Genomic DNA, 26,116 nt, shown 5'->3' on the forward strand with positions numbered 1-26,116 from the left:
AGGTTTTTTATTCTTCTTCTTCCGCCTCACAATTTTTCCCAATTTTTCAGTTTTTCAGTTTTTCAGTTTTTCGCTTTCTCATCGAAGCAGCAGAGCAGATCTTCTCATCTCACATACAAATTGAATATCAAATATGATGTAAAATATAAAATATATATTTAATATATACACATTTAACGTTAAAAACAAGAGAAGAAAGGAAAAAGATAATCCATAGCGATCCAGTCTGCCACTCGATATTGCACACTCATATCCAATCAATGTATTGAGTTGTGATTTCTGCCCTTTTTTACCAATATAGCAATACCCATATTCTCTTTTTTCCTAGTCTCGACTCAGGCGGTATAAAAGAAGTGATAAAAACATTATAGAGTATTATTATAATAATACCAAGGTTAAGTAAGGACTTGCGTGCACAACATATCTGAGGGCTCAGATAGAATATTGGCATCAGGGGAAAATTTTAGAAGATGAAGGAAAGATTCAGCTCAGATTCTGAAAGCGAGGCCTCAGTTAAGGACTATCTCAGCGATTCCGATGACTTGGTGGCAGAAGATTACTCGGAGTTTGGCGACGATGCCGGCAATTCGGGACCAGTTGCTGAACATGCATGCGCATACTGTGGTATTGACAATACTTCCTGTGTTGTTAAGTGTAATAACTGTAACAAGTGGTTTTGTAACTCGAAAAATGGGACGAACACATCGCATATTATAAATCACTTGGTTCTATCTCATCATTCGACGGTTTCCCTACACGAGGACTCTGAGTTAGGGGACACGACTTTGGAGTGTTACAACTGTGGTAGGACCAATGTTTTCGTTCTTGGGTTTGTTCCTGCGAAGAGTGAAGCCGTTGTCGTGCTATTGTGCAGATTGCCATGCGCCAAGGTCAAGAATGTGAACTGGGATACCGACAACTGGCAACCACTTATTGAGGAACGGAAGATGCTCACCTGGGTTGCAGAAGAGCCAAGTGAAGAGGATCAGCTTAAGGCTAGGATGATTACTCCCTCTCAAATTACTAAGCTAGAGGCAAGATGGAAATCCAACAAAGATGCAACCATCATGGACATCGACATGGTGGAACCAGACGAAGAAATTCCTCCAACTTTGATGAGATACACCGATGCTTACCAATACCAGAGATCGTTCGGCCCTCTAATTCAGTTGGAAGCCGATTACGATAAACAGTTGAAGGAATCGCAAGCCTTGGAGCACATCTCTGTCACTTGGAATTTGGCCCTAAATAACAGGCATTTAGCCACGTTCGCCTTATCAACCTTTGAATCAAACGAATTAAAAGTTGCTGTCGGTGACGAAATGATCTTGAAGTACAGTGGACCGCAACACCCTGAATGGAGCGGGAAAGGTTTTATCATTCAATTACCAAATAACTTTAAAGATGAATTCACATTGGAATTGAAGCCCAGTAACAAGCCTCCACCAATTAATTGCACGTCTGGATTCACAGCAGTCTTTGTATGGAGAGGTACTTCTTACAAGAGAATGCAAGAGTCATTGAGAAAATTTGCCGTTACGAAAAAGTCCATCTCTGGTTTCCTCTACTATAAGATTTTAGGGCAAGAGGTTCCTGATGTGGAATTCGATGTTGCTTTGCCAAAGAACATCTCCGTGCCTCACTTCACAGAACTTAATCAGTCTCAAGTAAATGCTGTGAAGCATGTGTTACAAAGGCCTTTGTCTTTAATCCAAGGTCCTCCAGGTACAGGTAAAACTGTCACATCGGCAACAATCGTTTACCACTTATCCAAAATTCATCAACAAAGAGTCTTAGTGTGCGCTCCATCTAATGTTGCAGTCGATCATCTTGCTGCTAAACTCTATAGTATGGGTCTAAAAGTAGTACGACTAACGGCTAAAAGCAGGGAGGATGTCGAAAGTTCTGTTTCTGAGTTGGCTTTACACAACCTCGTCAACAGATCTGCAGAAGGCAAATTGAAGAAGTTACTCAACTTAAAGGAAAAGACAGGTGAACTATCAGCCCCAGATACCGCAAAATTTGTAAAATTGGTTAGAAAGTCAGAAGCTGCTATCATACAGAAGGCAGATGTCATTTGTTGTACTTGTGTTGGTGCTGGCGATAAGAGATTAGACTATAAGTTCCGTACAGTCCTTATTGATGAAAGTACTCAAGCTTCAGAGCCTGAATGTTTGATTCCTATCGTTAAGGGAGCCAAACAGATCGTGTTAGTCGGTGATCATCAGCAATTAGGACCTGTTATCTTAGATAGAAAAGCGGGTGATGCCGGTTTAAAACAATCATTATTCGAAAGACTCATTTCCTTGGGCCATATTCCAATTAGATTGGAAGTTCAATATAGAATGAATCCACACTTGAGTGAATTCCCTAGTAATATGTTCTATGAGGGAAGTTTACAAAACGGTGTTACTATTGAACAGCGGACAGTTGCAAAGTCTACTTTCCCATGGCCTATCCATACCATACCTATGATGTTTTGGGCTAATTATGGTCGTGAAGAAATATCAGGAAACGGTACATCTTATTTGAATAGAATCGAAGCAATGAATTGTGAAAAGATTATAACCAGGTTGTTTAAGGATGGTGTCAAACCAGAACAAATCGGTGTGATTACTCCATATGAAGGACAGAGGGCATACGTTGTCCAATATATGCAAATGAACGGTTCAATGGATAAATCATTGTACGTTAATGTCGAAGTTGCATCTGTGGACGCTTTCCAAGGTAGAGAGAAGGATTACATTATCTTATCTTGTGTTCGTGCCAATGAAAGAAACACCATTGGTTTCTTGAGTGATCCTCGTCGTTTGAATGTTGCATTAACTCGTGCAAAATATGGATTGATCATTTTGGGTAATCCAGGGGCTTTATCACGTAATAGCTTATGGAGTCATTTATTACTTCATTTCAGAGAGAAGGGGTGTTTAGTTGAAGGGTTTTTGGATAACCTACAACTTTGTACAGTACAGTTAACCAAACCTTCAAGGGCTCCCAGAAAAGCAACATCAGAAAATTATAACTATTCCGATTACAATGGCGCCAAAGATGTCGATACCCAGAGCTTGATGTCATTTGGTGGTCAAAATAACTCAGGTAATGTATTTGTGCCAAGTACAGATCTTTCATCATTATTAAACCAACAATATTGGAACGGTCAATCTGTTGATATTACAAAATCTACGTCTAGAAAACAGGATAACAATCACTATGACAAAAATTCAACTAATTTCGATGGTAGTCTAGCAAATGGTTTACAAAAGTATGACGGTATTGGCTCTAAGTACCAAAAAGTCGATGAAGAAGTTACTATCCAAAATATCAAAAACTTAGACATTAATTGAGAATATTGAGTTGTTTTGATATATGAAGAGAAGTATGCTTATCAATAAAATGTCAATAATAATTATAATAATACAAGGGGGTAAAACATTATAAAAAAGAAGATATAGTTAGGTGGTTAGCTTGAATATGGCTTCAATCAAGCAATAAAAGATCATTAATATAATCAACTTTTTTTGAACCATCTAGCTAATTTGCTTTCCGATTTTTGTTTTAATTCGGCAGGATTCTTGCCAAATACGGAGAATTTGCTGGTTTTAGTAACCGATTCACCTGGAGAACCGTTCAAAATAGATTGGTCTTTCTTATCAGAGGAAAGGAAGAATCGTTCTGCTGTAGTAGCAGAACTAAATAGTCTTATGTAGCCCTCTTTTACGGCATATAGGTTTTGGAAATCGAGATACACGTTCTTATCCTTATCATAAAACAAACTGTTAGCAAGGAATGAAGCATATTCAGATTTGCCCAAAATTATTTCGTTAGGATATTCGTAGTCATTTAGAACAGTGACAAGTTGTTTGATTTTATTAAAAAGAAGAACGGACTCTTGCTCGAGTTGGAAAATAAGGTTACTATCATTCGATGATGTTGTGTTAGCAGACGCCAATGATTCACGCTTATTGTTTGATTCTTCCTTTCCCAGTAATTTTAACAAATCTTCCCCAAAGACTTCGGTATTGTTCTCGCTAAGCTTTTCGAATTCCAATCCTCCAATACTGAACTGTTTAGTTTCAGCGGGTTTTTCTTGAACAATCTGGAATAGGTGTTCCATACTAACGCTCCTTACAGTTGTGGATGTCTCACTCTCCTTCGATGTTGCGAAAGCATTAATTATTTCCGTCTCCCTTAAATATTTATCAATTAAGAAGGGATTGGCAGGCAAATGTTTCAGAATATCCTGATTCAATTCGAGTTTTGGTCTAGTAAGATTGCTACTCAATTTTAACTTTTTTGGAGTAAAGTCCAGCTTTTTTTCTGTAATTCTATCCAGGTATTCTAATAGTTCCTCTCTATGATCGTCAATGAATGAGTTCATCTTAGTCATATAAGGTTCTTTAGGGCCAAATGGAGTTAAAGTGGACAAATTCATCATGATTTTTGCCAATAAAGTCAAAGACCTTCTGGCATTTTCACCTGGATGGTTTTCAACAAAGTTGAAAATCTTTGGATTCAAAATGACAGGACAAAAGAATCTTAAGAATAAAAACCCGGAGAAGCAGTTCAATAAAGATTTCATAGATGAGTTCTCGTCAGTTTCAATTACTTCTAACTTCTTTCTGAAACATTTAAGTTGCGTTTTGATTCCTTGAGGAAGATCATTTGATGTTTCGAATATACGACCCCAAGTCTTCTCAGCTAATTTTAGTAGTCTTTGGAAATTCTTCTTAATAAGTAAGTCTTTGGTAGCTTCATCAGCTTCTCTGATTCTATTAGGATCAATTTCATAAGATTCATCTACTTCTGCCAGTTCTCTAATAAGAGAACCAATACATTTATCCAAGTATTCCTGTCCAACTCTGTAGCAGTACGTTTCCATAGTTTTTGTCAATATTGAATTCCCCCGGAATAATGAGTTGTAAATGTGATTAGAGGATTGATTATTAGCCGAGCTAATGGTGATACTTTTGTCTAACTCATCAAATTCTCTGTCTATAAGTGCTTGGAACCAGTCGTTTTCACGGCCAAGGGCTTGGAATACATCCAAGAAAACTAGTGAAATATCTTCTAGTTTTAAACTTGTTGCGATTTTGCTGTCTTTCATATAATCACATATCTTTGGAAGTGAAACATTTGAAAGGACCTCTTCAAATTTAGAGAAATTCACTGGTTGAAGGATGAAGTTCAAACTCGATATCACCTTAATACATATCGTACCAATTTGGAAGTTCTTATTGGTGTGAGAAAATACTGGTAATCTTGTTTCTTTATTCAAGTTTGGATCATTTATCATCTCTTGAGTTATTTGGATTTGACCAATTATAGGGTCTGTTGTGGAATATGAGTTTTCACTCTCACAACACTTGATTATGATTTTTATAGTATCTGTTCTGACACTGAAATTGAAGTCAAACTCTTCTCTCCAGAAGGGGGCTTTACTTCTACCAACAATGGCTGTTCTAGCTACTGGTTGACCCCACAGATCGAGAACAGCGTAAAGATTTGGAGAGTCGATTTCCAAATCTCTGAGGTCTGCTTCCAAGATCGAAATCTTGAATCTATTCGAAATTCTAAGTTCGTTTGATTTATCAGTGCCGATCAAACTCAAAACATCAGGCATAGCAAACGAATTTAGAGCAACAAACCAATCTTCCAGGTCAATTCTCAGAGGTAACCTGATATACACTTTCTGGATAAGCTTCCTAGTTCTGAACGACGTGCGCGGAAAGTCAACGAAGCATGATTCCTTGGCAGATACTTGTAATTGCGAGCGAAGATCAGGTAAAATACCCATACTCAAGTACTTATCTGATTGGAAAATAGAGGAGTTTACAATTTGAATTTCCGACCTCAAGAATTTCGTAACATCGATAGAGTAAATCAAGGATCCATCACTCTGCAACAATAATTCCAAGATACCATCACTTTTCAACACACCCATCGCAGCAAACCAGCCGTACTCATTTTCATCATGATGGAAATCAGGAGGAGTTGGCAGTTCCGTCGAAAGCTGAACATGCTTGCTCCTTGGAATAGGTCCAAACACATGACATTGGCATAGAATGACATTTGCTGGATCCTCTGGTTTATGGAAAATAGGTTGGATCACCGTAGTCTTATTGAAGACGTTATTCGATTTTAAACTCTTCCAGAAAATCAAGCTGCTAAATAAATCGTAAAACGAGTCTCTTGCATCCGTCTTTAGATATAACGTATTGTGACTGGCTTGAACCTTCACAATTGGTGTGGTATATTCTGTAGCTTCCGTTGGAACAAGTTGAATCTGGCAGCTTTGTAAGTGCTTAATGATAGGATGATTGTAGGACTTCATATCGATCGAGTCTGTAACGTCTTCGTCCATGGTATTTTGTAAACTCCTGACATCGGATTTACTAACAGCATGGACAAGTTGACCCCGGTCATTAATCTCTAGATGATTGATCCTCCAATCTCCCAATTGCAAATTGGAACACCATTGAACCAGTCCGTTAAATTTCCCTTGGGATACCCTAACACGTTCGGTGAAATCAAGCATATCAAGGTACGCTTTCTTGCCAGGATTCGTTGCCGGCTTAACCCTTCCCATAGGTAATGGAGCCGACATAGGTTTACCAACAGGAAATGGGTGGCCATTCTTATTGTTGGATCCCATTATCTGTCGTTTTATGCCACAGTGGTCTGCTCAATAAATGAATGGAATAAGTGCGCAAACTCGATAAAAAAGAGGGACTATTGGAAATTTGGAATGCACTTTCCGGACGAGCACTTAACCTACTTAAAAAGATACACTACTATCCACTTAAAAATGTTGCCAATGGGTTAAAATTTACTTGTATTCAATTTTCTAAACAGTGTTGCTGCAATTTATGTATGCTCTTCTTTATAATTACGAAACGGCTAGACCTTTTGTCAAAAGTGGGTACATATATAAATGAGACAGTTACCCGGGTAAATAACAAACCTTATTTTTTTTTGTATGGGCGTGCAAATCCCATATCGCGAAATAGCTTGTTTGAAACTGACTGAACGGCATGGTGCCTATTGGAACAATGATACAGCCAGCCAGCCAGCCTGTTGTTCTTGTTGTTCTTGTGATTGGAATAGGACAATCGAGAGGTGCTTAATCCAGCCCATCTAATCTGTAATGTATAATCTGTAATTTCGTAAGATAACTAATCGTTTGATTGCAAGATTGAACTAAGATATAATTTAAGATGTAGATTCTATATGGTATATGGTGGTAGGGGCGATGAAAAAAAAAGGGCAGTTGAGGTTGTGTTTTACCCTCTTTCTCTCTTATGTTCAATTAGATCATGATCGTAGTCAATAGTTAATTATATTTATAACTGTAATTGGAAGAAGAAAGAAGGAGAAGGAGAAGGATAAGGAGAAGCAGAGTTAATTTACATCTCGAAGGCCTTTGGGGCTTCGCCCTCAGGGCCGATGAATTCCTTTTCTCTCCATGGACCAATATCAGACAAGTACAATCCACCTTCAGATTCATCCACTTCAGATAGACCACCGAATTTCTTTGGGAGGTTTTCTGCTGGGATCTGCTTTAGTAAGTCCTTTTGGTAGGAAGAACCCAGGATGAAGATCTTTGAAACGGTCACTGGGTCCAAGAAAGGCTTAAATAGTCTGAACGCAGTAGAGAAACCGAAAGGTGCGTTGATCAAGTAGAACTTACCCATACGCTCAGGGTAGTAATTTTGACCAATATTGGAGGCTTCTCTGACGTAGCTGAGCACTTGGGCAGCAGCAGAGATGGAGATACCCTTCAAGTCTAGAATGGTACAAGAGGTTTCAATTAGATAACCAGCCTTTCTGGAACATGCTGGCAATCTGTATCTGACAAAAGCCTCGTATTCCCAGACCAAGTTCTTCAACATGCGTTCTTGAGTAGTGATCTTGTACATTTGAGTCAAGTTCACAGAACCGAGCTCTTCGATATAAACAGGGCGACCATCCTTGTCAATCTTGTGGTAGTATTGTGGATAGTACTTGGCAACAAGTGGCTTTTCTTCGTAGTGGAAGTCTTCGAAAATGGTATCAACGCCAAATTCTTTTCTCCATTTCTCGCAGTTCTCGTACATAACCTTGGCAGCCTCAACGTCAAACTTACGGGCCCTTAGGAAACGCAATAGAGTAGAGTCATCAAGTCTAGCCTTGTATCCCAAAGCCTCCAACTGCTCTCTAAGCTCTTTGAGTGCCGTTTCTTGTGCCGCATCCAGATTACCTGGAGTACCAGGCAATGCGTCAGCAGGGCACTTTTGAGGGTAAGATTCCAGGATTTCCTGTTCGCTAACCATTATGACTTCAATATTATGCTGTGGTTTGAATCCAATATGACTCTATGTGAATGATGGATGATATTTAGTTCGATGGATCAAATCAATTGATGCACTCTGGACTAAAACCAACTAAAGATTAAAATTAACAATAATAACAAACACTAACGATTTAGTAGATTACCGTCTCTAGTTCCAAAATATATATCTGGATTGAGCAATTATCAGTACCAATACTATCCTCTAGTGACCCTGTTAAAACAAAATCGAGCTCCTGCGCTTCCTAGAACCTAAAACTTGCCTTGTGTACACAGATTTAGCTACAGCTAAACAAGTCGCAAGTCTTTACAAGTTTTACGTTTTCTTTTCCGCAATTTTGTTTAAAGAAATTAGGCAGTGCAAAACTGGTTGAGAGGGTAACCTCAAATTTTTTTTACTTCTTTCTTTTCTCTATTACGTATTCTGTACTTAGTGCTATTAATGGCATGGCAAACTGATATCGCCAAGAGAAAGAGAGAGAGAGAAGATATATGTCTGCCTTCTGGCTCATATGGAGTGGAACAATGTAACAATTGGTTCAAGTTCTCTGATACTGTTGAAAAAAAATATAATAATAATAATAATAATAATAAAATAATGTAAAAGTATTGAGCAGTGTCCTACTATATGTGTTAGAATTTATACATATATGTGTGTATACATATAAAACTTGTAGTGTTCCCATGCCTCTTCTTAGCCCCAAGCAGAAAATCTATTTCAATACGAATATTGGTTTGCCACCACACTCACTGTGGTGGTGACCAAGATTCTTCTTCCTCTTACGCGAGGACATAGTAGTAGAGTTTGATAGCATTGGGCTATTGTTTTTAGAAGTTATAGAAGAGCTTCTTGACACAGTGTCTGAAGCGAAGCTTGGTTTTTGTGTAATACTGTTGGAGTACAGCGAGTTTGGTCCATCATTGGATGTTGAAGGAGCCTCGCCTTCATTTCTCATTAGGGTGTTTGCCGAATTTTCGCCGTGATCTGCTGGATTGACACTGTTGGCAGTGTTCAGCGACAGTGAGCTTATTCTTTCTGTCAGGGCGTTATTGACAGGTACAGGCGATTGAGGGGGCTGTTGTGCCTTTGCGAAGGTCTCTGGAGTACCTTTTATATCATCATCGACATCCTTAGTCTTCTCTTCATCAAGGGTGGGCAAAGAGGTAGGAGCGACCTGTGCGTTATTATTAGTTGCTGCAACCTGCGGTGAGCCACTTGATGAATTTGTAGCACTTCGTCTCATATCTTCTTCCTCTGCAATGAAAAGCATGGATTTGGATTTGATCTTCGGGCTCTTTACTGCGTTGTTGCCATTGTTGATGTTACTTTGTAAGAAAGGATTGCTTGAGTGCGTTAGCGTTGTAGAGTCTTCATTAAAGGAGGAGCTAGTGGAAGGGATATCGTGTGGCACAGGGTCATCATCTGTTGTTGCCTTTCTCAACTCAGGTTCCTTTAATGGCTCTTCGTCGTCTTCGTCAAAGCAGGTTTCAACCTTCTCCATCCAGGGGTCGTTAAATAGATCTTCAATTGAATATCTAGTGTTTGGATCGGGATCAAGCAACCGTAAACAGACTCTGCTAGCCTCGACGCTGCCCATTTTACCAAAGTCTGGGTGTTCAGCTCCGGGTCCAGACCTGTAGATTCCGGGCTTTTTGAAGTGAGGGCTGTGCTTGCAAAATTGTTCGTGGAACGAAGCGAAGTTTCTGTACTTTGAGTCGTCCTTGTGGGCTTCGCCAAACAAGGCGAACGAGCACACAAGGTTGAACATGAGAATACCCAATGCCCAGGTATCCATCTTGAACGGATCGTACTCCTCCTTTTCCTTAGGCACTGGGATCACTTTCCTCTTCTTTTCACTTAGGATCATCACTTCTGGAGGCACGTGTGGTGGGGAGCCGCAGTAGCCTCTGATTTTAATGCGTTCGCTTGAAGGGTCATCTGGGTCCTTTATACCGTAAGCCGAGATACCGAAATCCGTCAACTTCAATGCGCCATATTCGGTGACTAGAACGTTTTCCAACTTGATGTCTCTGTGCGCGATACCGAGGGAGTGCATGTATCTGACACCTCTGGAAATTTGCTTGAAGCAGCACCATTTCTCGTCCAGCGGTTTGCTTGCCCACCCAGTGAGCGTGGTGAAATGAAACATATCTTGGCTGCATCGTTGCATCAAGAAGGCCCAACTTCTCTTTGGGCCGTTAGAAATGCTTGGCGTTTTCATCAAGTAGTATGTCTTCACGATGTTGACGTGGTTGCTCAGTTTCTTGGCGATCAAGAACTCCGACACGCAGCGGTGGTAGAAATGGTCTGGGGTCTCGTCTTTGAACAGTTTGAATCTCTTTAACGCGTACACGTTTTTCTTGCGGTATATCGACATCACGGTCATGACCTGGGACGAGCCACCTTCACCCAAGTTCTTCCTGCCCGAGTCAGCGAATGCGAAGTTATCTGTGAGCATGACACTGGGCTGCTGCAACTCTTCCGGAAGGAAGTCGTTTGGGTTTTTCAAGGGCAACGGCAAGATGTTCTCTCCCTTTGAGTCGCCCTCTGTCTGGTAGAAGCCCAATGACGTGGACGACGGCGTGGCCGAAGCGGATGACGGTGAGTGATAGAGCTGGGAGATCGTTGGGGGTCTTGTGTGGATGTCCAACGACTCAATCGGTATTCTGCCGTTGCTCGAGGTGAGGAACGGGTTGGTGTTGTGCGACAAGTTAGAGATTGCCGACGACGACTTGATGAGGTGCATGTGCTGGGTGACGTCTCTGTCTTTGTGAAGCAAAGAGGCGCCCCTGGCACGGACGGAGGTGGATGATGGTTTTCCATCTGGTTTTGGCGAGACCCGTTGCTTGAGATCCGGACTCTGGCCGTTTCCCGAGCCTGAATTTTTGCCCTGGTCCGCCGCATGGTGGGACTTGGACCGACCAAAGATCTTTTTCAATGGGTTTTTCGAGTGCGAAGCCTCTTGCTGCTGCTTGTTGACGAGTTTCGGCGAGGGAGCCATTGGCAACGGCACTTGCTGGGCCCCATGCTGTAGGGGCTGCGGCTGTAGGGGCTGTAGGGGCTGCAGTGGCATAGGCACGGGCACTTGCCCATGGCCCTGGCTATGTCCACTGCTCGTGCTACCACTGCGCAGCGAAGTAGAGCGGTATGGAGGCATGTGGTCTGGATTGTTCAAAAACGAAGTCGTGGTCGAGTTCGAGTGAGTTCTGTTCCCGTTAGACGCAGCAGACTGTGCCCTCGCAATCTCTTCCGAAGAAGGCGTGGTGCACTTGATATCATCCGGAATCATCGACTTGGAAGCTGACTGGGTCATTGCGTATGTGTGCTTCCTTTTATCGCTGGCTCTAGTCTAGTCTAGTCTAGTCTAGTCTCTGCTCTTCTCTGCTTTAGGTTTTTCGGATTGCTGGCCTACCCTAGTACAAACTAGATGATCACTTACTTGTTCACGCACACACTGTATTTTAGATTTTTCGGATTCTTATCTCCCAGTGTATGCCCATATACCATATATACCGTATACCCTAGGTGTATTTCCTATTTTCTATTCAACCAGTGAAATAATTTGAATGAATGTCTTTTAAATGATATTAGGTGAGCCAGTTCTGTTTCGGTTTTTCTCAGAGCACAGGAAATCGAAAGCCCAAAAATCGAAAGTCGAAAGTCGAAAGTCGAAAGTGACGAAGCGAAATGGAAGAAAGAAAAAAAAAAAAAAGTGCACACACACAAACAGAGGGAGGGAGACAGGAGGAAATAGGGTAAGTAGAGGGAATAGGGTAAGTAGTAGAGAGGTTAGGTTAGGTTAGGTTAGGTTAAGAGCCGGGCCGAAACGGGCGGCAGATACGTATGTGGTGGTGGATCCTGGTGTATAGTGTATACCGGGGGAATACTACACTAAATCCACGGGCCCATGCATGGGCAGAACAATCTCAGACGAGCACGGGCGCCACGGGCTATAGTATAGTGTAGTATAGTGTAGTATAGTAATGGTCATTGCAATGGCAATTGCAATGGCAATTCCCTGTCCTGCGCGTTTCATTCCCATTTCCAAGTACAAATTGGATGTCCATTCCCAGGCTAAAACGAAGCACAGAATGTGACAGCTGAAGCCAGAAAAAATGATGTAGTTTATGGCGCTGGAGAGGGCCTAGGGGGGGCCTAGGGGGCCCTAGGGGGGCCCAGAGGGATCCGGCGGGAATCCCAGCGGGAATCCTGTCCCCTCCCGTCCCAGTGGGAATCTCTGGACGGAAATACGGGGGGAGAAGCCCGACAGGAATCGCGCAGGGCCAAGGAAAAAACTCGGCGCAGACGAGGCCGCAGACGAGAGCGCAGCCGGTAGGCGAGGCCGCAGACAAGGCCACAGGAGAAGCCACAGCCCCGGAAAAGAAAAAAAAATGGGGACGGGGGGGAGGGGGTGGGTGTTTGCGTCGGGTAAGTGTGGGCCTCGGACCACTGTGGTCCGAGACCAAGGGCCAAGGGCCAAGGGCCAAGACCCAATAATATAACACACAAGCATAGGCTAAAGCCTATGCCTATGCTTATGCTAAAGTGGTGCGTCCGCCCACTTTCTGCGAGGCTTCCCCGGACGGCATCTTCCCTTCTCTGTCGCCTATAAACTTGCGGTACACGGCGGTTAGCTTCTCGAGCTCCTGGCGCGAAATGCTGGGCTTTGCGTCCAGACATGCCGCCTCCAGGTCCTCCGCGGAAACCACAATGCCAGAGGTTCTGCCAGTGCCAGTGGCACTGGCACTGGCACTGGCAGAGCCAATGCTAATGCCCAGTTGCTTGAGCTTGCCGCCGATTCTCTCCAAAGTCTCGCCATCGAGCGGCTTGCGCTTCCCCAAACAGATGTACGGCGGACGGGTGTCGCCCTGAGACGCATCATTCTGGGGTGCATCCTGGGGTGCAGGATGCACCCCAGAATGGTCCCCAGGACGGTCCTCCCCTAATGACCGGTGCACAGCCTTCAAGTACGCGTTGTTCACCACGCCCTGCAGATCCGCACCCGTGAACCCGCGTGCCAGCCGCGCCACCGCGCCAACGTCGCACGACGCGTCAAGCGCCATCTTCCCTCGCGTGATCGCACGTAGTATCTCCGCCCGCTCTTCCTCGTCCGGAATATCGCACAACACGCTCTTGTCCAAACGGCCCGGCCGTAACAACGCAGAATCGATTAAATCCGGGCGGCTAGTAGCCGCCAACACATACACTCCCTCTAACCCCTCCGCACCGTCCATCTGCGTAAGCAGCTGGTTCACCACCCGGTCCGTCACCCCAGTAGAGTCGTGGCCACGCTTCGGCGCTATCGAATCAAACTCATCGAAGAACAAAATGCACGGCTTAGCCGCCTGCGCCCGCTCAAATAGCTCCCGCACGCTTTGCTCCGACGCACCAATGTACTTGTTCAATATCTCAGGACCCTTCACAGATATGAAGTTCAACCCGCATTGTTGCGCCACTGCGCTCGCAAGCATCGTCTTCCCGCAACCGGGGTACCCGTACAACAATATACCAGACCTTAGCCGGAGCGGCGAACGCGCGAAAATCGGCGCGTACTTGTTGGGCCACTCCAGCGTCTCGAGCAACAGCCGCTTCGCCTCGCGCAGCCCGCCAATGTCGCTCCACTTCACGCCCGTGCCCTTCTGCAACTTCACAGACCGCAACGACGCCGGCGTGAACTGCGACACGCACGACTCCACCATCGCGCGCGTTAGCGGCTGCTGCTGCTGCTGCTGCTGCGCGTGGTCACGTGACACCACCTCGTAGAACAACCGGTCCACCAACAGCGCCAGGTCCGCGGGCGAGTAGCCCTCGGTCTCGAGCGACAGCTCGGTGACGCTCGTGTCCCCGGCTAGCTCAATGGACTTCTCGCTCAATAGCCACTGCAATATGTCGTTTCTTTGATACCGCGTAGGCGGCTTCAACGTCCATGTGTCGCCGACAAACTGCTTCTGGAACAGCATCTTGTTCAAGGACTCCTGGGACTTGGCCCCGAACACAACTTTGATCTCGACCTCGACCCCGCTGCCGCTGCCGCCAGCTGCAACATCCATAGCCCGCTGCACGTCGCTCATGAACATCTGCGTCAGCTTGGTAGACGTTTGCGAGTACAGGCCGCGCGAGTTGCCCGAGGATGGCTGGTCGTCGACCGATTTCGCCGCAGTGAACAGCGAGTCCGCGTTGTCAAACAGTATCACGGACGGCATGTGCCAGTAGGCCGAGTGTACGAGTTCGCTGAGGTACTGTTTGGTCTTGGCGAGGTTCGTAGAGTCCGGGACCGCATCCCCGTCCACGTACTGGACGTGGTACCCGTCGTTAATCAAGTCGAACGCGAGGTTTTGTAGAACAAGCGTCTTGCCCATGCCAGCGCCTCCTTGCACCAGAAACGAGCTGGACATGGCCAATGGCGCGCGCACGGTGTCAAGTATCTCTAAGTACGTCTTTTCGAAGCCAATGAGCTTTCGAGGGCTGGAAGTTGGGTCGAGGCCCACGTCTAGCGCTATATTCGTCCTCTCACTCACCGTGACTTTCGAAACGTCCGCTGGACATTTCCCAAATGGAACTGGGCTGCCTTTGCCACCTCTAAGCTTCACCGTAAACTTCACGTCCAGGTCCTTGTCTTGCACCAGAAGGTTGTCGCTCAAAATATCTAGTTTCTTGATACAGTTAAAGTACTCCTCAACAGTAGTGGTGGAATCCTCTTCTCCCTCTGTTCCGCTGCTCCCGCTCCCATGCGGACAGATAACCACATCAAATGGCGTCTTGGGTAGCTTCTTGACGTACGACACCCTCACTTTGTACCCGTTATTCGCAGGCAATTGCAATGCTTTCCTCAACATCCGGCTCATCTTCACACTCTCGTCGCGTAATGAATCATCTTCGTACACTTTGCAACATATCCCCATGCCCATACCGATCGATGATGGCACGCTACTGCTAGTACTACTACTGCCGCCGCCGCCGCTCTTGGTCTTGCCTTTGCTCTTGTCCTCCTCGAAAGGAGCCCGAATGACACTAACAGTAGCGTACTCGTACTTGTTCTCGCGCGTCTTCAACGCAATCGACACTCCGCTCAAGTCGCCTTTGTCTAACAACGTTCTCTTGATAACTTTTTGCGAATTGTCAACAACCAGACCCTCATTCGTCTCAACCTCTTCTCTCAACTTCGGTTCAACTATCACCAACGTGTCATTCGTGAGCCTGCCCACTTCTAAATGATCAGGCATCATGCTCTTTATACTAAATTTGCACACTACGTTTCGCATAAAACATAGTAAATGTGCGCCTTTCCTCACTAACCGCGTCTGGTAAAGAATTTGGTCCTGGAAAAAAGCAGCATTCGATTCAATCGTTTCCCAATCCTGAAACCCCTTAGGCTCAACATGTACCTCGGTTACAAAACTACTCGAATCGTACCTTTTAATAGATATATCCACAAGTTGGCCCATCTGAAGCTTGTACTCTCCCGCCAATATCGCATTCATTTCAAGTGTTTGGTCTGTCCCACGGAAAGATTTCGACGTTTGCCCATCCCAACCAACATCAACATCTGCATTGATCTTTATCCCAAATTCTTGCACTGGTATATCGGACTGGTCAAGCAACCTGCATATCTTATTTGGCAGCCGCACCAAGTTCGAACTCAATTCTTGAGAGTACACTATCCTTAAACCTTGGAAATGCAATTCTTGGCCATCCATAGCTATCGATAACTAATTGTCTATACCTGGGATACTATAACTCCTATCTGGAGTGTTCAATTCCTCTCTTGGTTTTCTTTCCCTTTCGATGTTAATAGGGTCTTTACTTTCTTTGACTCTCTCTACGTTTATATCTGATACGCACAATGCTACACTTTTTTCAAAATTATATATGGATGCATATACATCCGAAAGATGCAAATGAAAGTAATAATCAAGTATATGAATGAATGTTTCATGAGAGCGGGCTGAGCAAAAAAACAGGCAGGGGGAAGAGAAGTGCAAACCTTCACATAGATTAGTGACTGATAGGAGAGACAGACAGAGGGGGTACAATATTAAAAAAAAATATAATGTCGGTACAGTTTATTATTTGTTTGAATAAGCAAGGGATAGTACGGTTGCTCCGCTGGTTTGTGAAGCTAGATACATCAGAGCACGCTACACACCAAGAATATATACAGCATGTTTTCAAGGTGGTATCGCAGCGGGACCACAGGCACCAAAGTAACTTTATTGAATTTTCCGAGCACACAAAATTGGTTCACAAACGGTATGCGGGCTTATATTTCATTATGGGAGTAGATAAAGGCGATGAAGAGTTGATCTATCTATCACAAATCCATCTATTCGTCGAGGTGCTAGACTCATTCTTCGGAAATGTGTGTGAATTGGATATTTTGTTCAATTTCTACAAGGCTTACATGGTAATGGACGAGATGTTCGTTGCGGGGGAGATACAGAGTACGTCAAAACAGCAGCTATTGGAGCGGATCGGGGAATTGGATAAGCTTAACTAGCATATTAAATGTATATATATGTATATATGTATAGATGAGACAGGGGATCAAAAGTATAAGTAATCTTCTGAATTGTTTCCCAGGACTTTGCGGACTAGCGGCATTATCGTATCAAATACTTGTTCTATCGATTTGCCTGTAACATCTACAATCACAACATTATCGTCCGGGATAGCATCAAACACCTGGAAAAATGTCTCACGGACCTTTTTCTGAAAGGCAGCCTTTTCGTATCGTTCTTCTCCGTATCCATCACGATCTTGCAGAGAAGACGAGTCCTGATTAGACAGAAACAAGGTCAAGTCTGGTTTCACCAATCCTTTATCGGGATTTAGACACCACGAGATGTCCATGCCAGGTATTTGCTTGGCTGCTGAATATGCGACTCCTGAGTACACGTATCTGTCTAACACAACGTGCTTGCCCGATTCCAATAGCGAGCGGATCTTCGCATTGACCTCCCATCTATTAGCCGAAAAAAGAAGATGAATAGATTGCGGTGGCAGATCAAAACTTCTATCTGTTAGATACTGGTTTATCAACCCGCCAATCGGCGTGGATCTCTCTGGGAACTTGAACAAGACAACCTCATCGCCTAGCTCTTTGACTATCTTTTCCGATTGCGTAGACTTCCCAGTTCTATCTAGACCTTCTATCAGTATAAGTTTACCTCGTGTCATCCTGTAAGCGCACTGTCTCAAACATATAAATAAAACATCTCCAGGAACTAATGTGTCGCACACTAAAAGAGTCTATCAATGGTGAGCAAGCGACCTCTTTTTCAACTGGTATTATAGATATAACTAACGCGTCACTCTAGGGCCATCATCGCGCAGCCTTAGAAAAGTGACAAAAAAAAAAAAAAAAAGGAAACACGCACACACTATTACATGACCTTGCCGCCTCCTTATAGCGCCTTCCTGCCTTTGAACTTTCAACTTCAGTTAATAACTCTCGGTAGCCAAGTTGGTTTAAGGCGCCAGACTGTAATGTGATATAAAATTGTAATCTGGAGATCGGGCGTTCGACTCGCCCCCGGGAGATTTAATTTTTTTTTCCATCTTTATTTTTTTTCCCTTCGATTTCTTCCCCTATTACCATTTTTTTTTTTTCTTCTTCTTTGAATTCTTTGTTGTTTACCAATACAAAACAAGATCGAAAATCAAAACAATTAAAATTTTGAAAATAATGCACATTTTGAATGTTTACATCTTTCATACCTTACAAAAGGCTTGGGCGTAAGAGAAATCGAAAAATCCAGGAATCGAGGAATCAAGAAATCAAGAGTTTTGGTACTTGTGAGTTTTTAGCGACTAAATCGCACAGCGTGAAGGAAGCTAGGAGACTAATTGCGTGTATATTAATATAAATTCTGTTTCGGAAATGGGTAAGCGTCTGTCTATGGATAATACCATAGAGTTTTTGAAAGGAAGGGTTTATCTTGGAGCATATGATTACATACCAGAAGATGATGATGAAGTAGTGTTCTTCACTGTTGAAAACACTTTATTCTATAATAGGTTCCATTTAGATTTTGGTCCTATGCACATTGGGCATTTGTATCGATATGCGGTGATATTCCATGAGATTTTGAACGATCCCGAAAATTTCCAAAAAGCGGTTGTATTTTACTCGTCTACTTCGACCAGACAGCGTTCCAATGCAGCTTGCATGTTGTGTTGCTATATGGTTTTGATTCAAGGATGGACACCGCATCAAGTTCTGCAACCGTTGGCGCAAGTTGATCCACCTTTCATGCCGTTCAGAGATGCCGGTTATTCGAACGCTGACTTCGAAATCACCATCCAGGATGTGGTATACGGTATCTGGAGAGCGAAAGAGAATGGATTGATTGACCTTTCCAACTTCCAATTGGAGACTTATGAGAAATACGAGAGGGTCGAAAATGGTGACTTGAACGCACTAACCCCAGATTTTATAGCATTTGCATCTCCTCAAGAAGAAATGCGTAGACATCAGCCATTGGGTGCTTCTTCGAAAGCATTGAGTTCGAAGCCACATTTAAATCAGCCATTCCGTAAGGTTTTGGAATATTTTAAGGAGAATGATGTCCAACTTGTGGTAAGGCTCAATTCACATTTATACAATAAGAAGCATTTCGAAGATATCGGGATACAGCACTTGGACATGATTTTCGAAGATGGTACTTGTCCAGATTTATCAATCGTTCAGAACTTCGTAGGTGCTGCAGAAACCATAATCAAGCAGGGTGGTAAAATTGCAGTGCATTGTAAGGCGGGGCTCGGAAGAACCGGATGTTTGATTGGCGCACACCTCATTTATACATATGGATTTACCGCTAACGAGTGCATAGGTTTCTTGAGATTCATGCGACCCGGTATGGTCGTTGGTCCTCAACAACACTGGCTCTATCTAAATCAAAATACGTTCAGAGAATGGAAATACACCATGAGACTGTCTCAAGAGCCAAGCGATGTGATCGGTGGATTGTATCCATTGATCACTTTGGAAGAGTATAAGATACAAAAGAAGAAAAAGAAGGTAGCATATGAATCAGAATACACCCAGGATGACCACACGATGACTCCTCCCTCCGTATCGAGAAAAACCATGGGCTTCCAAAAAAGTACAACTACAGCTGTACCTCAACAATCCCCAGGTCAGCCAAGAAAGGGCCACGGCGGTAACACCATTGAAGATATTAACAAAAAAGAAAACCAGGGAGCAGGCAAAATTGCTGATAATAACAGCGATTTAGATGATTCCATGAACACAGAAAATAGCATGAAAACGTCCCCAAGTGATACTAGACCAATCAATAGCTCATTAGTGGAAGATGCAGATGCACTAAAACAAGTCCTTCCTAAGAACAGACGTCTTGTTTCCTCTAATGGGAAAAGAACAACAAGTGGAGTCAGGAAAGTGTCTTCTAGTAAACGATAGACTGTCTGGCATATATCATTACTATTGATACAGCATTATACAATATAACGGCGATAAATGATTTATAATCAATACGCAAATGTGGCATTCCATTTTACAGCTTGTTTTTATTCTGTTTGTTTTTTGTTATTCTTTCTTCATCTTTTCCATCATATACTGAGTCCGAAGTTTTAGTACTTCTTTCTAATAGTTGTTCTATGTATCATATATAACACGGAATCAAAAGTTTTCCCGAGCCATGCTTGACGGCGTTATAACTTTCAGCTAGTTTACTCCCACTTTGACTAGGCTGTGACCATGCCATTTCCCATTTATTAACAACGCATCCGTATATAGATTTGATTCTTGCAGATTCTAATAATCTTGTAGCTATCTTTTGGTTCCTTTGATTTCGACACACCCATATTCTCGATATCCCCAATTTTACATCAGGTACTACTTTGGGTACAATTGATTTGGTTTCCAGCACCATCCACTTGCCCCTGTGAGTGTTTTCAATGTACTCCACAGTTATCACGCCAACAGCTCGATTGTTCTTTATATACACGAATGCCTTCCCTTGTTGGCCACCAGACTCGTTAATCTCTGACCAAAATGCATTTTCATCATGAGGAGCATTCAGCTCATCATTTACAATGGTTAATAACTCTAGCGTCGCCTTCACTTCTTTTGGTTTTTTTGGCGAAATCATTACAATATACTCATCGCTCTGATAATTAGAACAAGGACTTCCCTTACGAGGCTCCATTCTAGTAACAACATCACCCCATGAATTTGACCACTTTTTTCCATTCAATCGCAGATCGTGATATTGCTTATGTTGCAATAAGTCGGATGGGGACGTATTACTATATGTCATCAAACATTTTGTGCATTTTATAACAACAGGAGTAGAGCTGAACTGTAGAGTAGATTGAACTGACTTCTTAGCTTTCGATGTCAGTCCCTTGGGCATCGTGCTGCAAAATTACTTCTTGGAGTCTTACTAGAAAATATGGAGTTGAATAGAACTAGTTTTGGTCCACTCAGCTTAGTCGTAAAGGGTTTTAAAAGAATTCATTCAGGACACGACCGAAACGAAGCGTTCTTATAATAAGCAGTAAAAAGATATCATTATGGCTCACTTCTTTGGTATGTTTCCCTTGAACAAGAGAACAAACATCAATACGGGCGTGTGGCGTAGTTGGTAGCGCGCTCCCTTAGCATGGGAGAGGTCTTCGGTTCGACTCCGGACTCGTCCATTTATTTTTTTATTTTTTTTAATCTCTTAGATAAGAGATGCTTTTTTCCAAAAAAGAAAAATTGAAGGTCATCGCCATCTAGGATAAAGATACAAGCAAAGTACAACGCATTATGGTAAACATTAAGGCATGACCAAATCTATACATATTTTTTAATAGGAAGATAGGTGGCTGTTATAACTGAGCATTAATTATGTCACGCCCTATTGTTATCAACATTGCCAGTGGTCATTATGCTGGTGCTGAACAAATATCAGAAAGTATAAAAGAAAAGCTGCAAGGAATCTTCAAACATGAGATCAAGATGATTAACCTCAACGAACGCGCTATATCCCCAAAACAATACTCGGATAAGGATTATGACTTTAATAAAATTATCAAGGAGATCGAGTGCTTGCCTTCTACCAGTGGATTGGTAATTGTCCTAGTATATGGATGTTATTCTATATATGATGCAAAGTTGAACGAGTTATCGTCACTAAAAGTATATGTGGACAGTGACGGTGACAAAAGACTAATAAACATGATAAATCAGGAGTCAGTAAATGCAAGCGAAGAGCTAGCGGCATGCATTACTCATTATATGGATCGCTTACGTCCAGAAATGATTAAATATGTTGAGCCAAGCAAAGCTCATGCAGACATTATTCTTCCTTCTATGAATGATAACTTAGGAACAGCAATTATCGTGGATGGTATTGTAAAGGTCGTTGAACAGCATCAAGGTGGGGAACTAAAGGAATCTCCTACCCTTTTCCCACATCTAGATTTCAACATAGAAAGATTGGAAATGGAGTCGGAACGCTACTACGATTTGAGTTGATGAAGGAAATAAAAAGTCCCGCTCATTCACTTAAATTGTTTGAGAGTATATATACGCTGTATAAACTAGTCCAAATGGCGTGTTCATGTTAAACTACTTGGCACATAATAATACGACGGTCACGTGAGAGTGTACTATAGGTTGTATTTTTTTTTTTTTTTAGGTTTTTCATAGTTTTCCATTAGAGAAGTGTATAGAAATTTTGGTGAAAGCTATCCATCGGACATCTCACATCTTGACACTGATTATAAAGACTATACCTATCATTCTACCAATAAGCATAATCAGCAGCGACCTCTTCCACTTTACAGTTAGATTGCATAATTGCTAATTGTCTTTTCGAAAAAATGTTACGTTTTTCGAGGTCTATTAAGACATTACATACTCCAACCCATTTCGGTGATGTCAGCACACGCTCGAATTTGATGAGTAAAGTGAAACTTTTGGATGAGATATTGAGCCGGGTCAGCTATGATAGAAGTGTACTATATACTCCAAAGTACAAGAGAATCCCACAACTTATAACTTCCAGAGATACGGTTCGTATGGGTACACTAATTCGCAATTTCACTGATAATCTCACTATGGATCAAGCGTATAACAATGCGAAACAATTAGATCCACAAGAGAAACTTGGTAAGGTAGGGTTGGAATTATTCATAGACTGTAATAAGAACCATATTACACCATTAAGTGCCCATCTGTCTGTAATGTTGATGGAAATCTACAACAGGTATGACAGTAATTCTGGATTTTTGGAGAGGATGCTTGATGAATTAGCGGAAGTGCGGTCCTTTTTGGCTGCTAACAAGTTCCAGTTGAAGGACAGGGCTGATATAGATATGTTAGTGGATAAGTTATCATTTACACAGCAAGATGCGGCCACTATCAAAGATGTGCTATACCAATTGGATTACAACTTGTTTTCAGATGACATCGTCAGAGTGGTGAAGGGAAATACAATGCACGATTCGATAGACCTCTCTAAAGGGTGGAAATACCAGGCAGGGATACTTGATAGTAATGATGCTTATTTAAGGTCTCTCGAAATTGATAAAAAGAAGCTTGTTTCAATTTCTGAGCCAAGTTTAGTTTTGTTGTTCGATGGGACGTTGAGAGATGCTGATAAAATTCAGCCATCATTGCATTATGCTGCTAAGAAAAGACAATCTCTACTTCTTATAGTTAATGGGGATGTTAAAGGGGATGCTCTTACTGCCATTACCATAAACAATAACAAAAACAGACGTGATGGTAATCCATCCAAGGTGGTCATTTTGAGATACTTCGATAAAGACCATAACAATATTGCTCTACAAGAAAACTATGATCTTATGAAATTCTGCCAGTTGCCCGAAGGCCTTGGGTCCATATACTCTCCGAAATTCAGTGACTACGTTCCTAGTTCAGCCTCTGCTAAGCTTTACTATGGTTCCATTGAGTCAATCAAGGCCACCACTGGTGAATGTTTCTTGTACAACCCGACCGTGGACATGGGTGACGAAACAAAAGTCAATTCATTACAAACTTCGGTGACTGTCAAGATTGGGGGACAATCAGAATTCGAGATTGATCAAAGGCGTGCTTCCATCGATAACATATTGAATGAAATTTTGTGCCATGGGCTAAGAGACGGCTTTGTGCCCGGTCACGGAATTGCATTGGCCAAGGCAGCCCACCATATCTCGCAGCTACCTTTGAAAGAGGAGTCTCTATTGGCTAGAAGCGTGCGTAACGAGTTGCTGGAAGCACTAACACAACCTATGGATAAAGCTATAGAAAACAAATATGCGTGCAGCAGATTTGCTAGAGCCAAGGCTATCTCTGGTACGATGGAAGTTGTTTCGTTCCAGCATGCTGTTCTTCCCGATTCCGATACACCAACTGACACTTTGACTGGCGGGGATGTGGAGCCCTGGACCAAATTGGATCAAACTTTGGACAACGTATCCAATTTTGTCAAAATGATTACCAGTTGTAATGCATACATAACCAGGATTTTCGAGAAACCAAAGAGAAGAGACTGAAGGAATTCCTACCACCACCACCATCACCACGCATTATCATGACCATTTTTTTTTTCAACTAGAGTCGTTGCATGTACTTACCCAGTGCCGAAAGAATTGTTCTTAATCAATCCCATTCTTAATCTTTATATATCCTGTAAATACTGAACAGACGTTTATCCACATGTATATACGTAATGAAGCAAGCGATTCTTACTGGGACTATTAGTGTGCTGGGGGGAGGGAGGGGCGTCATTGCGTTGTGCTGGTGCTGGAGCTGCTTTTCGGGGACCGAATCTTGGTAAAAGCCCGGTAACAGCATTTTGACTTGAAAGTGCCTGCATCAAGGAAATTTTGACTTGTCACAAGATACATGAAAAGCTTGCAGGCAGGACAGGGATTATATAAAAGGGTAGCCAGTATAAAACCGGACAAGAGGAGGAAGAAAAGAGAGACTAGCTGGGAACTTCAGAATACGATAGGTGTTTTTCACTCTCACAGTCTATATCTCAGCCTCTTGGGAAATTAAGGTTATTTGGCCAAGAACAGACATTGCGGTTTCAAAAGATATGTTACAGTTCAAAAGGTTTAACAGCAGTGCTGGTGCAGCAGCATTGAAAAAGACGGCATTGTACGACATGCACGTGTCGTTGGGGGCCACCATGGTGCCGTTTGCAGGCTACAGCATGCCAGTTTTGTACAAGGGACAAACGCACATTGAGTCGCATAAGTGGACTAGAGAACATGCGGGTTTGTTTGACGTTTCGCACATGATGCAAAGCACGATTAGCGGGTCCAATGCGATTCAATTCTTGCACCAAGTGACGCCTACTGATTTCCAGGCGTTGAAGCCCAAGGTGGGCACGCTTTCTGTTCTTTTGAATGCGAACGGTGGCATTGTGGACGACACGTTGGTGACCAAGATCAGCGATGAGCAGTTCTACATGGTGACGAATGCGGGCTGCATCGAGAGGGACACGGAGTTTTTGACCGAAGAGTTGGCGCGCGTACCCGAGGGGACCGTGTCGTGGGAGGTGCTCAAGGACAGGGCGCTACTAGCGCTCCAGGGTCCCGAAGCGCGCTATGCGTTGGCGAAGCTCGTGAAGCACGGGGATTTGAAGACGCTATACTTTGGCCAAAGGGACGAGTTCCAACTCTCTGAGAACATCACTGCGCAGGTAGCTAGATCAGGGTACACTGGTGAGGACGGATTTGAGATCAGCGTTTCAAACAGCGACGCTCCGGTGCTTGCGCAGCTGTTGTTGGACCAGCCGGAGGTGAAGCCCATCGGTCTAGCGGCCAGAGACAGTTTGCGACTAGAAGCCGGTATGTGTCTCTACGGGCACGAATTGGACGAGACGATTACGCCCGTGGAGGCGTCGTTGAACTGGTTGATCAGCAAGTCGAGAAGAGACGGCTCGTTGGGCAAGTTCAACGGCTTCGACAAGATCATCGCACAAATCAAGGACAAGTCCTACGACAAGGTCAGAGTCGGCTTCAAGTACCTTGGCAAGGGCCCGGCTGCAAGACAAGAAACTCCGATATTGAATGACGCGAACGAGCAAGTCGGTGTCGTGACCTCGGGAAGCGCATCGCCTTCCTTGAACAACATAAACATCGGCCAGGCCTACGTGCAGAAGGGGCTCCACAAGAAGGGCACCCAATTGAGGGTTCAGATCAGGAACAAGACCTATCCTATCGAGATAGCGAAGATGCCCTTGGTGCCTACCAACTACTACAAGCCAACATAGGGAGGGTACTACTAGTACATACACATTCTGTATCTTTATTTTCTCTATTTCCTGTATAACACCGAAGAGTAAGGTGAGATGACATGAAAAAAAAAAAAAAGGAAGAGAAGCTTCACCACAGTTTCGAACCGGCAGCGAACGCCGCACCCGCCAGACTGCAGGTAGCCACACTTTCGCCCGCTTTCTTATTGTCTTCGGATCGCCAGATCCGTCGCTAGATTTGCCCTGGGGGAGAAAAAGCCGTGCCGGATTATCTAATCGTTTCTTTCCTCTCCTCTGGCAAAAGCAACGTTCCACAGATAAAGGGGAAAAGCACGCAAGAAGCACAGCAAGAAACACAACAAGAAAAGAAGAGGAAAAGAAGAGGAAAATAATTCCGGTTTGTGGAACTCTGGCCGCTGTCCCCAAGGTGTGGCTTTCTGCCTGATTTTATTTATTTTTTTTTTTCATTTTTCATTTTTCATTTTTTTGCGCTCATTCTCGCTTAGTGGTCTGGCAGTGGACACACATTGTTCGAATGCACATTGTATACACACTGTATACACA

At 43.3% G+C, this 26,116-nt stretch overlaps 12 protein-coding genes and 2 non-coding genes across 14 annotated transcripts; 8 read left to right on the top strand and 6 right to left on the bottom strand.

Moving 5' to 3' along the window:
* Positions 1-470: 470 nt before the first annotated feature.
* On the top strand, positions 471-3,344 carry NAM7 (ATP-dependent RNA helicase NAM7; the record flags this gene model as incomplete). Its single annotated transcript, XM_022820198.1, has 1 exon — positions 471-3,344. The coding sequence occupies one exon, from the start codon at positions 471-473 to the stop codon at positions 3,342-3,344; it is 2,874 nt and encodes a 957-aa protein (XP_022676685.1).
* Positions 3,345-3,508: 164 nt separating this feature from the next.
* BUD2 (GTPase-activating protein BUD2) lies at positions 3,509-6,652 on the bottom strand (the record flags this gene model as incomplete). Its single annotated transcript, XM_022820199.1, has 1 exon — positions 3,509-6,652. The coding sequence occupies one exon, from the start codon at positions 6,650-6,652 to the stop codon at positions 3,509-3,511; it is 3,144 nt and encodes a 1,047-aa protein (XP_022676686.1).
* A 751-nt stretch (positions 6,653-7,403) lies between these two features.
* SEC14 (phosphatidylinositol/phosphatidylcholine-binding protein) lies at positions 7,404-8,309 on the bottom strand (the record flags this gene model as incomplete). The annotated part of the gene is made up of 1 exon (XM_022820200.1): positions 7,404-8,309. One exon carries the CDS (start codon positions 8,307-8,309, stop codon positions 7,404-7,406), a length of 906 nt encoding a protein of 301 aa, XP_022676687.1.
* A 730-nt stretch (positions 8,310-9,039) lies between these two features.
* On the bottom strand, positions 9,040-11,640 carry PTK2 (protein kinase PTK2; the record flags this gene model as incomplete). Its single annotated transcript, XM_022820201.1, has 1 exon — positions 9,040-11,640. The coding sequence occupies one exon, from the start codon at positions 11,638-11,640 to the stop codon at positions 9,040-9,042; it is 2,601 nt and encodes an 866-aa protein (XP_022676688.1).
* Positions 11,641-12,862: 1,222 nt separating this feature from the next.
* Positions 12,863-16,024, bottom strand: PEX1 (AAA family ATPase peroxin 1; the record flags this gene model as incomplete). The annotated part of the gene is made up of 1 exon (XM_022820202.1): positions 12,863-16,024. One exon carries the CDS (start codon positions 16,022-16,024, stop codon positions 12,863-12,865), a length of 3,162 nt encoding a protein of 1,053 aa, XP_022676689.1.
* A 353-nt stretch (positions 16,025-16,377) lies between these two features.
* APS2 (Aps2p) lies at positions 16,378-16,824 on the top strand (the record flags this gene model as incomplete). The annotated part of the gene is made up of 1 exon (XM_022820203.1): positions 16,378-16,824. One exon carries the CDS (start codon positions 16,378-16,380, stop codon positions 16,822-16,824), a length of 447 nt encoding a protein of 148 aa, XP_022676690.1.
* A 47-nt stretch (positions 16,825-16,871) lies between these two features.
* Positions 16,872-17,504, bottom strand: CDC8 (bifunctional thymidylate/uridylate kinase; the record flags this gene model as incomplete). The annotated part of the gene is made up of 1 exon (XM_022820204.1): positions 16,872-17,504. The coding sequence occupies one exon, from the start codon at positions 17,502-17,504 to the stop codon at positions 16,872-16,874; it is 633 nt and encodes a 210-aa protein (XP_022676691.1).
* Positions 17,505-17,775: 271 nt separating this feature from the next.
* On the top strand, positions 17,776-17,867 carry KLMA_R508. The gene is given in 2 exon segments: positions 17,776-17,812; positions 17,830-17,867. It is a non-coding gene; the product is annotated as a tRNA-Asn (tRNA).
* A 340-nt stretch (positions 17,868-18,207) lies between these two features.
* On the top strand, positions 18,208-19,749 carry CDC14 (phosphoprotein phosphatase CDC14; the record flags this gene model as incomplete). Its single annotated transcript, XM_022820205.1, has 1 exon — positions 18,208-19,749. The coding sequence occupies one exon, from the start codon at positions 18,208-18,210 to the stop codon at positions 19,747-19,749; it is 1,542 nt and encodes a 513-aa protein (XP_022676692.1).
* A 202-nt stretch (positions 19,750-19,951) lies between these two features.
* ECO1 (Eco1p) lies at positions 19,952-20,704 on the bottom strand (the record flags this gene model as incomplete). The annotated part of the gene is made up of 1 exon (XM_022820206.1): positions 19,952-20,704. One exon carries the CDS (start codon positions 20,702-20,704, stop codon positions 19,952-19,954), a length of 753 nt encoding a protein of 250 aa, XP_022676693.1.
* A 213-nt stretch (positions 20,705-20,917) lies between these two features.
* Positions 20,918-20,990, top strand: KLMA_R509. Its single transcript has one exon. It is a non-coding gene; the product is annotated as a tRNA-Ala (tRNA).
* A 193-nt stretch (positions 20,991-21,183) lies between these two features.
* Positions 21,184-21,813, top strand: DAS2 (putative uridine kinase DAS2; the record flags this gene model as incomplete). Its single annotated transcript, XM_022820208.1, has 1 exon — positions 21,184-21,813. The coding sequence occupies one exon, from the start codon at positions 21,184-21,186 to the stop codon at positions 21,811-21,813; it is 630 nt and encodes a 209-aa protein (XP_022676694.1).
* A 347-nt stretch (positions 21,814-22,160) lies between these two features.
* On the top strand, positions 22,161-23,840 carry TCM62 (Tcm62p; the record flags this gene model as incomplete). The annotated part of the gene is made up of 1 exon (XM_022820209.1): positions 22,161-23,840. The coding sequence occupies one exon, from the start codon at positions 22,161-22,163 to the stop codon at positions 23,838-23,840; it is 1,680 nt and encodes a 559-aa protein (XP_022676695.1).
* Positions 23,841-24,388: 548 nt separating this feature from the next.
* On the top strand, positions 24,389-25,570 carry GCV1 (glycine decarboxylase subunit T; the record flags this gene model as incomplete). The annotated part of the gene is made up of 1 exon (XM_022820210.1): positions 24,389-25,570. One exon carries the CDS (start codon positions 24,389-24,391, stop codon positions 25,568-25,570), a length of 1,182 nt encoding a protein of 393 aa, XP_022676696.1.
* Positions 25,571-26,116: the final 546 nt, after the last annotated feature.

Source organism: Kluyveromyces marxianus, chromosome 5 (assembly GCF_001417885.1).
Source record: "Kluyveromyces marxianus DMKU3-1042 DNA, complete genome, chromosome 5".
In the NCBI taxonomy this organism is placed as follows: Eukaryota; Fungi; Ascomycota; class Saccharomycetes; order Saccharomycetales; family Saccharomycetaceae; genus Kluyveromyces; species Kluyveromyces marxianus.